At 38.6% G+C, this 11,603-nt stretch overlaps 1 protein-coding gene across 4 annotated transcripts; it reads left to right on the top strand.

Moving 5' to 3' along the window:
* Nucleotides 1–69: 69 nt before the first annotated feature.
* LOC306879293 (nuclear receptor coactivator 5-like) lies at nt 70–11,603 on the top strand. Of its 4 annotated transcripts, none has more exons than XM_079432114.1 (11): nt 81–209; nt 3,334–3,594; nt 3,802–3,909; nt 4,679–4,736; nt 5,899–6,111; nt 6,209–6,321; nt 8,256–8,385; nt 8,489–8,688; nt 9,509–9,713; nt 10,554–10,639; nt 10,723–11,603. In XM_079432114.1, the coding sequence occupies exons 2-11, from the start codon at nt 3,432–3,434 to the stop codon at nt 11,322–11,324; spliced, it is 1,878 nt and encodes a 625-aa protein (XP_079288240.1). In that variant the 5' UTR covers nt 81–209; nt 3,334–3,431; the 3' UTR covers nt 11,325–11,603. The 4 variants fall into 4 exon arrangements, with proteins under 4 accessions (XP_079288243.1, XP_079288240.1, XP_079288242.1 ...); XM_079432115.1 differs by lacking the exon at nt 81–209 and adding an exon at nt 3,026–3,203; XM_079432116.1 differs by lacking the exon at nt 3,802–3,909 and having other exon boundaries at nt 88–209.

The following is an 11,603-nucleotide window of genomic DNA, read 5'->3' on the forward strand; positions in this document are numbered from 1 at the left end:
AAGGACTTTTTAAAAAATACAATTATTTGTATCGGCGCTTAACAAAGGAACTTTTATTTTGGAAACGGCGCCATCAAGACAGTATCTAAGCAACTCGCAGTTCCGCACAGGATCACCGCACGGTTGCGGCAGTCTTTCGTTTTAATTGTTCGCACAAACAGGACGCCGAGAGAAAATCGCAGGATATTTTCCAGGTTCTCATGGTAACGGTAAGAGTTTACTTCCATGATCTCACAAAACTTTTCTCAGGGATCGTAAATTCTAGAGCTCCACCTGCAGTCATTGTTATCAATGTAAGCTAACGTTAGCTTGTTAGCTGCCCTCTTAGTCGAAGCATCGATTGTTCTTTTTGAATGTTGAAAGCCGTAAATGTCGTTTTGGTAGTAAGAAAACAACGTTTAAATAGTTTAGCTCGAACATAAACAAACACGATAAAAAAAACGAATTCAAAGCAGCGGAGCATCTATTTGCGGAGCAACATGGCGCCCGATCGAATTCCACACTAGACGAAGTGTGCGCGGTGTTCCCTACAGCTTTCAAAATGACGGAATATGCACGATATGCATTTTATCACAGGAGTACGCGGTCTTTGTCGTTTGCAGAAACATTTGCGCGTTCTTTTACACGGTTTGGGTTTCACCTCATCACGACACGGTCACAAAATGTCGGAAAGCGTTGTTGTGGCGCCGACGAGGATTATATGCTGGCCATTTCCAGTTGTTACCAGCTTTCACTCTCTCTGCCTTTTGAACAATAAAAAGTGGTGGAAATATGACCATGGAGGATGATAGACAGTTTAACAGATTATTAAAATACTATAATTGTTTGACTCTTTGAACAATGTGAGTCAGGTGTGTTTTACAGGACATACATCTTGGATGTGTAATATTCAAGCATTAATATATTATAATGGGTACTAGAGTGCCAAAATACTGAATCAAATGTTTTTGATTTATTAAGCCCATATTATTTAGTCATTTCGCAGACAATATGGTAATTTACTATATTTTACCTTTTTTTATCCAGCCTGTTCATCAAAACATACTCAAGTTTACATGTATAAAATCCTGTTTTGATCATTTTGATATTTAATATTTGAACTCACCCTGTGAAATTTGTCATAAAAAATGCTGTCATAACTTTACTATGTTGGTACACACTTACTGTCTCTAATTTTTAAGTGTACTGTACATAGTATATCATATGTTGTAAACTGATATGATCCAAAATTCATGTTTTTTACTCTCCATTGTTGGCAGTTGATATTCTTGAGGTAGAGTCATCTGAAAAAGAGCAAAATCATTTAGGTGGAGCGACCAGCATTCATCTGGTAAGGTGTTGAGCAGCTTTGGAAACTCGGGTTATGATGTTGTGTTTTGAAACTTACCAAAATATCACCAGAATGCCAAAGTGGACCACAAAGTCTACAGCATCTGTGAGCTCTTGCCATCCAACTACTATGAGGGAAACATGGGGGATAACAAGCGGGCCAAGAAACTGTGTGACAATTGCTTTCAGATGTGCGTTGTAGTGGAACATTTTTATGATACCCCTTGAGCCATGATGTCCAGTGTCCAGTGTTTTTGTTGACCTACTGACTGGTTCATCAAACATCGCCTAGATGTTAGCAAATTTTTAAACTTTGGACTACCTGCGAGACATTTTTGGGGAGCATTTTATGTTTATCCCCAAGAACAAGCCTATACAAGATTTGATGTTATCTTCAGCGACAAGCTTGCATATTTTCCGTTGCGTGCTCTGTGGAAACCCGTTTGTGGTCCGTTCTTCCAACAGGTTTTCCTGTCGTCTTCACCCACAGTCTTTCATCAAATACTTGATGTTTCATTTAAAAAGGCAATCTGAGGAGCATCTTTGCATGAGAACGTTGCAGACTTGACGTGCAGCAGCAAAATCCAAGGACTCCTGCGATCAAGACCTCACTAAGCCAAAAAGCTCATTTATTTTCATCATTTTAGTTGGTGTAAATGACCGTAAAGTGTTCATATGTCAGTTGATCAGGCAGCAAAACACTGCATGTGAATTAAACTGTACTTAGAAATTCTACTTGTTGTGAAGTTTCTCAAGTTTGTCTTTAAAGTCAACATGAAACTACATTGGCAAGTATTTTAGAATGAAACGGGATATTCAATTAGAAAATTAATAGTTCATATCAATCAATCTACATTCAGATATTAAGATTAGTGGTCGACCGATATTGACAGCCGATGCCGATATCTTGGAAAGCAGGGTGGCCGATAAAGCCAATGTAATTTATTTTAATATTTAAGAAATCATTTGAAAATGGATTAAAAAAATAAGTGAAAAATAAACGATTATACTTTAGATGACAAAAGTATTTTTCACAAATAAATAAGGACATTATTAACTGTCTTTACATTTATTTTGAAAGCTAAAGCTTGCGATTATGGAAAGGGGCATTACATTTCCGACACGTGCTTGTGGTGTTTGGCCAATCACTGTGGCAGCTGGCCAATCAGAGCAGACTGTGCTTGTCGGAAGGAGGGACTTTGTAGAAAACTAAGCGTTTGAGAGAGGCGGGGCATAGAGGACCTACAATAAATGTACAGTATTTGAAAAATAACGTGTTTTTTTTGATCAAAGCATGTCAATATTCTGTTACACCAAATACACAAAATAATGATCTTTAAAAAAGCATCATATGACCCCTTTAATGTTTGTCGATCGCGCATCTCCAGTGAAGTTGAACTCTCTTCCTGTCCGCATTCAATTCACAGACCGACCGTCACGCAGAGAACATGGGATCATGCAGGATATAAATGCACACTTTTATAAGATGTCATAGCTGGATTCGACTAAGTTTGTGATAAAATGTTCATTAGACATTAAAAGATTTGTTTAAATTATGTAAATGCTTATTTGCTAAATGCTGATGGCAAGAGAAAGTATAACGTTTGCCTTTCTATTACTAATAATATAAAAGCAATCGTTTTAATACTTGTATGCATTTTAATTCCTTTGTTTAACTGTTTTATCTGATTACTAGATAGACTTCTTTCCGTAATAGACAGAATGATGTCACTGAACAAGAGGGAGAATAAGCGCTGTGTGCTCAGGCACTGCCGTTCTCAGAGCCGCCAAAAAAGTCTCGCGTCAAACGCATCGGCCAAACAGAAAAAAATATCTGCCTTGGCGATATATCGGTTGACCACTAATTAAGATGTGTAAGAGTTTTTTTATTTTATTTATTTTTTTTATTTCATGTTGACTTCTGCGGTGTTTTCTTTCTTTGCCCAGTCATTTTACCTCTGGAATCTCTCTTTTCTTACATGTTGATGCATCGTCAATTTCAAGACCTTGGGGGAAATATAGCTAATCAAATAGTCTTGTAACTAAAATCAACTGCAAGCGTTCCTTGAAAACGGGCTGTTGAACCTAAAGCTCATAGAGGCATGTCGCACAGAAGAAGCCGGAGTAGTTCGCCACCCTTGTACACCACCAACAGCAATGACCCTCGTGACCTGGAGCGACGGATTTTTGTCGGAAATTTGCCCACGGCACACATGGCGAAGAAGGACATGGAGGATCTGTTCAGGCCATATGGGAAAATACAGGGTTAGTAGCGTACAAATTCAAAGCATTTTTAGACGTTTCGAAAAATTTCAGTGTTCGTTGCAGTTTTAACTGGTTTAACCCACAGTTCTTTAGACTTTGGTCTAAATACTTTGGTTGCGATTTGCAAAAAGCAAGGAAAGCTTAGGCCAAAAATCCACTAAAAAGCGTCTTTTTGCGTAAAACGAAAATAATTGTTCCCTTTTCCAGCTTTGTCCCTGTTTCGGGGGTACGGATTTGTGCAGTTTGAGCGAGTGGAGGATGCCGAGGCCGCTAAAGCCGGACATAACGGCCGAATTTATAGAGGTTATAAACTAGGTAAGGTCTGATTTGGTATTAAACACTGGAGTGGTTTGGGGAGTTGTTACATCAAGATTTTAGGTTAAGAGAAATAAATCATAAGACCGATTAATTGTATTACTGTAATAACTCCAATATGGTGAATCTAATAAAGCCAAACTTTACCTTAAATATGTTCCTTATGCAAATTGCATATAAAATTTGTCTTGAGTTTTTGTACATGTAAAGGTATAATTAGAGGCTATAAATCCAAAGGAACGTTTTACAAATAGGCTATATATTGGTGCCCTATGACTTCTTGAAATGAATCAATATACAGACCCCATGTTTTCCCATTTCACCCTTTCTTTTTGACTGCTGCAATTATAATAATCTTGACTGTATAATTAAAATTATACAATAGTATCTGAATTTTGATGGTATTTATTGATTTGCTAATGCTATAATTTGTACTTTTTTATATTCTATTTGTCCAAAGCAGCAGTTATTGTTAGTGGTCTAATAAGGTCAAATTTGAGGTGTTTAATAAGCGTTTTCAGCTGGGAATGTCAAATACTGTCGTACACGTGATGCACAGGTTCACAAGATTCTTTGCTGCTCTTTTCAGTGTAGTATATAATTTAACTGCTATTTAAATTTTGGAAATGCTTACAATTTAGACAACTTGTCTCTTTTCATCTGATGCAGAATGCCAAATGTTCATCCTCTGATTAAAAGAAAAACTCGTTTGGATCTGAAATATTTTCGTCTTTTGTCATATTGAACGTTTGGATTGGTTTATTTGCAGATGTAAATATGGCAGCGGAGAGACGACAGAATAAAGCCAGGTCAAGCCCTCCACGCAGGTAAAGTATCGCTGGGATTTTTGCTAATGAAGACGACCTCTATCGAGAATTTTGGTAAACGTTTTTCCCTCCACAATGGAATTCATCGAAAGTTCTAAAATGCATAAATATCGTTGAGTGCGCAAAAACGGTTCGGCCTATATTTCTCGCGGCTCTTCGGTTTTTAGTTTGTTCTATTTATTTTCTATCCCTTTTCATCACTTTTAGTGGTGTCAGAATTAACTGAAATAAAGTTGAAAGGGTCATTTGAGTACGTTTCCCTTGGTGTGTCTTTGTCTAAACGGTGTGTTACTCAATCTGTTCACTTACTATGCACAGTTTTTCGAAATCGTCCACTGACATTCGCTACTTCCTGCTGGAGTCTTCGACACTCCAATTAACACTCACTTCAGAAGTTTAGTTAATATTAAAATGCATTAAAACATTACCAAAAACTGAATTATTTCATGTACTCAAGTGGGATGGAAACAATTAAAACTAATTTAAGCAACTCATTCAATTGTTGGATGTTTATTTTTGGAGGTTGGTGTTTGTCTTTCCAGATCAATTCATTGTCACCACCTCAATTTGAAAAGAAAATGAGACTATTTTGCGGCCGTGGAACAGTGCGGTTTGTGTTGGTTTATCTTAAATCGGTTTTAAAATTAAAAACTTATGTTGCTTGCTTAATACAAACAAAAAATGCTGACAATGTAATAAAAGTGCATTTTTATCCTGAAACCTGCTGTTCATTTTTCTTAAAATTTGATTCATGGAAACTAACAGATGGACCCTGGTTTTCATGGTTACTTCAAAAGATAATGTTCAACATCTTTCCCATGACATTCATTTTTGGAGAGCTATATTCGGAGTTCGCAAAGGTACATTTTATAAGAGAAATGACTTGAATTTTGCGACTGGAAAGATTAATTTTCGGCGCTACATTCTCATGTGGTCTCTGGCAACAGGACTCTGAAACGAACTCTGTACGCAAATGTACATTTTATTACCAGAAAATCAATTAAGTGCTTTCAGTGTTCTTTGTTTTTACCATTACACCTAACATAATGTCTTAAGTACTTGATGGTAAAATTCTTTTAGTGAGTTGTCTAATAGAGTTGTTAGTTTTGGGGGTTAAGTGTTTAGTTGGCATGTGTTGATTGAGTGTATTTTGTCTGTTCAGGCCAGCCAGCTCTTACGGGGACAGTCGAGAGCCCCGTCCCCGTTCTCGGTCCCCGGTGCATGGGCGAGATTCTCGAGACCACCGTGACAGCCGAGAGATGAGGAGTGATAGCCGTGAGCTACGTCCCGGTCCACCTCGGGAGCATGAGGCTAGAGGGCCGCCCGATGAGCGATACAGGGGGTCCGAGAGCAGGGAGAAAGATCCTTCCTACAGGTGCACTACAATGCATTTGAGCGGTTTTGTAGTTGTGCATTTCTCTTGTTTTCCTGTGTTGTAACATCATCTAAACAACATTACTGTGCTTCCACAGAGATGAAGGGTATGATCGTTATTACCGTGGAGAGTATGACTATTATCGGAAGAAAGAGGAGCCGTACCCTGAGCGCTACAGGGAACCCTGGAACGGCAGGAGAGAGTCTGAGGGTTGGTTTAATTGTTTACAAAGAAAATTATTCCTATTTTAAGATCAATAATTTTTTTTGCATTATTTTAGTTAAAGTGCTCCTATTATGGATGTTTGAAGATTACCTTTCATGCAGTGTGTAACAGCAAGTGAATGAAAACATCCTGCAAAATTTTAAATCTGAAAGTGCATAAAGTTATTGTCTCTGAAAAGAAAGAGTCGACTCTGAATCATTGAAACAAGTAGTTTTAAAAATGAATCCCAAGCTGTTTCATGTTGACGTCAACATGAAACATTAGCATATATTGCCCGCCCACTTGTTGCAGGCGCAGACCTGGGAAAACTTGATTTTCATGTTGGTCTGTGAGAAAACTCATTCTTTGCTACTAGGTGCCGCTTTTGGAGCGTTAAAAGCTCACAAACACTGCTTTAAATGAAATCGACCAATCACTGCAGATTAGCGTCACGCGAAGGAGACGACGTACACATTGTAAGTTTCAGGAGTGACAACCGTATTTAAATGCGGGAGTGAGTCCCATAAATGATCGTTCCATGTGTGTATGGAACAGCAGTCACTCCCACATTTGTAACCATAGCAACATTTGTCTTGCGGGAGTGAATAAAAACTTAGCCGTATGTTGTGCCATTTTTTTTGTTTGCCTAAAGACTCTTTTTGTCTGTCAATTTGAACTAAACTACCGCTGCTAGATGTGCTGCACTTTGATTATGCTTGGGAGGTTGCTTTAGAAAGCACTGTTGTGCAGTGTTGCCATGTCCTTACATTTACAAGCGCTTTTAGGCATGTTTTTTGGTCTTAGGCTCATAAGTGCCTCATAAAAGATAGGCACTTTATGGAGTTAATAAAATGGTCTGTCGCGGATATGAGATTTTTTTTGGGTGTTATAAAACAATGCATTTGGGTTAGTTTTTTTGTACTTTTTTTTTTTTCTATGAAGATCTGTCAACACTGACACTTTACCGCAGGGCTCATGAGCGCAGCTAGCCCCGTGTCAAAATGTGCTAAGTTAAGACTTCTTTCACTGTTATTTTCTTGCATCTCGCAAAGACACATTTGATGCACGTTAAAATACGTCATTAACAACTAGTTGTTCATTTCCGTACACACTGTGTATAATTGTCTACCTACTGCGTAGGTTGTCACTCCTGTATTTTAGTGAATTATGTACAGGATGCGATTAAGGAGTAAAAGGTGAACTGACGATCAAATTTAACTGCAGTGTGTACGTGGCCGGAGGGGTTTGGAAAAATTAATCATTGAACAAATATGGTAAAAACAAATGCATATAAGAAAATTAAAGGTGATTTTTTGACCTTGCATGCATGTCAATTTGTTGTTGGGGACTCCCAAAACATGAACCTTTCATAACCCATAATACGGGCACTTTAAATTCACTTAAGTTGTTACTTGAAATAAAACAAGTTAACTGAAATAAAATAACTTAGTTGCAATATTTTGTTTAGTTTAATTTGAATTAAAAAAATAAACTAAAATGAATAAAAATAAGAAATTTTAAAACCAAAAATATTAAATTACTAAAACTAACTAATAAAATGAAAACAGAAAATAAAAAATAACTTAAAGGATACTAAAACAACTTCTAGAAAAATACTTTTTCTTCCAAAGTTCTTTTTGTAATGCCCCTGAATAATTTAAGCTGAAAAATTATTCTATTCTTTTCTATTTAAATAAGCAATAATAAATGGCAGTAGAATACTACTAAGACACGGTTTCGTTGTTTTTGCATTTAGATAATGGGAATTTTGTGTTAATGAAAATATCACTGCACAAATTTTAAAAATCCCTAAAATATTTAAATTAATAAAATTAGTTGGGTACGTTTAAAACGAACAAATGATTTCACATGCACACAGTTTTGGTCATAGAGAGAGCAGAGGAGGAGTATACGTGAACTTTCTGGTTCTGAATTTACAGAGGAGCGGGTGCGTCCTGAAGAGCGCCGGAGAAACGAACTTTACCGGCAATATTATGAAGAGCTGCAGAGGCGCTTTGATGCTGAGAGACCAGTGGACTGTTCCGTCATAGTCGTCAACAAGCTGCAAAAGTGAGTCCTTTGACTATGTTCTTGAAGACTTCAGTGTTCTTGAAAAACATCAGTTGTTTTCTTGGAGAACCAGTTACACTTTCTGCTCCGTGTTTGTGTGCAGGGAATATGCAGAGACGGTGGGCAGGAAGGTTCGGGATCTGGGTATGGTAGTGGATCTCATCTTCCTGAATACAGAAGTGTCATTGACCCAAGCTCTGGAGGATGTGAGTCGGGCTCGTACACCTTTTGCCATCATCATCACCCAGCAGCACCAAGTACATCGTTCCTGTACAGTCAACATCCTCTTTGGGACTCCACAAGGTGTGTGTCCTTCCACAAAGAGTTGATAATTTAAGCCAGTTTACTTCCTCATCAGATTTAAGCTGGGAAAATCCAATGCAATTAAACACCACAACTAGGCAAGACAAGTTTATTTATATAGCACATTTCATACACGGTGGTAATTCAAAGTGCTTTACATAAAAGAAAGTGAAAAATAAAATCACAGCAATAAAAACAAGGAATTAAAAATAAAGGACTTTTAAAATATAGAAATTGATTTAAGATGAATTTAAAACAGTTAAGAGAAAATAATTATACATAAAATACAGTGCAGTCAGTTCGGACGTAGCACAGTGCTCATTCAACAAATGCACAGCTAAACAGATGAGTTGAGTCTGGATTTAAATGTGGCTAATGTTTTAGCACATCTGAGCTCTTCTGGAAGCTGGTTCCAACTGCGGGCCGCATAATAGCTAAAAGCAGACTCCCCTTGTTTTGTGTGAACCCTTGGTATTTCTAACTGACTCGTTCCTAATGATCTGAGTGGTCTGTTAGGTTCATATTCCGTGAGCATATCAGCAATATATTTAGGTCCTAGGCCATTGAGTGACTTATAAACGAGTAAAAGTACTTTAAAATCAATCCTAAATGTAACTGGAAGCCAGTGTAAGGACCTGAGGACTGGTGTGATATGCTCAGATTTTCTGGTTCTAGTCAGAATCCTGGCAGCAATGTTCTGGATTACTCTAAACTGGCCCAGTGTTGATATGAGATTGCAGTACAATATTTCAGATGTTCACATAGCACAATATAATATATAATCTACATTTTAGATGACCACAGCATACTCTTGTTGCAGAGCACAGGAACATGCCCATGCAGGATGCCATGGTGCTGGTGGCTCACAACTTTGACTCCTTTAAAGTTGAACACCGTGCTAAAGAAAGGGACGAGCTCGCGAGGAAGGCAGCCAAGATGGCAGATGAGGTGTTGATGAGGGAACTTGACAGAGAGGGTCATCCTTCCTCCCTTCTGACCCACATCACGCTGCTCTCTGAGGGCAGGTAGGTCAACAAATGCTAGCATTCAAAAGTTTATGGTCTGCAAGATTTTATTTTTGTTTAGGTAAATCTGCATTTATTTTATCAAATGCATTAAAATGCTTAAATATTACAATTTAAGTGTTTTCTACTTGAATATTAAAACGTTATTTATTCCTGTGACGCAAAGATACATTTACAGCATCATTATGGGCTGTTCACACAGATGCAGACCTCAGGAATGGTTTTTAAAAAAGCGCAGCACAGAATGCCTCCTCCGCCATGTCCTCCGCCACAGTGCACATATGAATTTTCTTAATGATTACTAATATGGAAAAATGGCAAAATTTAAATGTATTAAACATATTTTCTATAAGAAGTAAATGAGTCGTTTCTACGATGCAACACGTTGCAGACGACGATTCGGTATCGGTTCAGTAATAGACCATAACCGATTATAACAAACTGATTCTTTTCTGACATCATTTGTCGCATATTTGCTTTGTATATACAATGGCGGAGGGAGGCGAGACGTGTGCGAGTAATTAAAAACGCTCCAACTTTAAAAGCCAACATTTGGGCACATTTCAGCTTTTATGCACAACCTGGAGAAGACACGCACTGTGTAAATGCAGTTTAATGCAGCCTTTTTTTTTTTTTGTAATGTTTATTTAATAGCTGGAAAATATTTAAAATGGCGTTCACTTAAAGATCATATGCCATTTGTTTTAATTGAATTCAAATATGGAATTTTTTTTAAATTCCGTAGCCTTTTTTGCTGCATTATTGAAATTGGCATTGTAACTCAGGACATTTTACTGGTGTTAAGTGTCAAATATAATGGATCGTCTTTGCATCTCTCAGGTTTATGACTCCAGATGAGTTGGCCAGGCTAATTGAGTATCTGAGAGACAAACGTGATCGTCTTGTCCGAGGCAGTGCTGACACAGGTAACTTCATTAGGTGTTTTAAACTCAATGTTGTATTACACTTTACCCATCAAGCCTTACCCGTCACTGATTTTATTCTCTAGTCGCACACCCTCCACCAGCGACCCTCGAGCCGTCTCAGCCTACACAGCCTTTATCTGCTTCAGCTCAGCCCGCATACGCCAGCCTGCCCCTTCATTCCACCCACCTGACCCCTGTGTCCGCCCCCACTGCCACCAACCAACAGCAGGAGCTCCAGGCTAAGATCCTCAGCATCTTCAACAGCGGCAGCGGCACTTCAGTGTCCAGCCCTGCTCCAGTGCCCCAAACACAGGGTTACTCTTCCAGCCTCGGCCCTCAGAGCGCCGGACTCCAGTCTTCTCATGCTGCCCCCACTTCCACCGGCATGCCCAAAATCGCCGCCGTCCAGCCGCAGAGCAGCATGATGAACCCTCGGCCTACTCTGAGGCCTCCTGGCGCTCGAATGGTCGGGCCGACAGGCGCCCCGAGACCGGCAGTCACCACAGGCACTGGCATCAACTTTGATAACCCCAGCGTGCAGAAAGCCTTGGATACGCTCATTCAGAGCGGACCCATTAACCACTTGGTGAATATGGGATCTGTGGGTCAAGGGTCCCGGTCAGCACAGGGAATGGGCCAAAGCATGGATCCATCGCCCATGTCCCATTATTCCCGCCATTACTGAAATTAATAGATCTGATTCGAATTGAGAAGTCGGCATTGCTCTGAATTATCATAATTTTTTGCTCCTGTGTAATTTATGATAAAAAACGAGTTTTCTGTGAAGTCATAGTTTTCTGGTTTTACGGTTTTATTTTTTACTCCTCTAATGTGTTAGACGAAACCTTTACAGAGCATGATTGATTAATGCATCAATAAATGAGAGAATTTCTGTTGTTTTATATGGAATTGATGCATTGTATATACCAGCCAACTTCTGACTTAATAAATTCATTTTTAGATA

This window comes from Barbus barbus (genome assembly GCF_936440315.1).
Source record: "Barbus barbus genome assembly, chromosome: 13".
NCBI classification, from domain to species: Eukaryota; Metazoa; Chordata; class Actinopteri; order Cypriniformes; family Cyprinidae; genus Barbus; species Barbus barbus.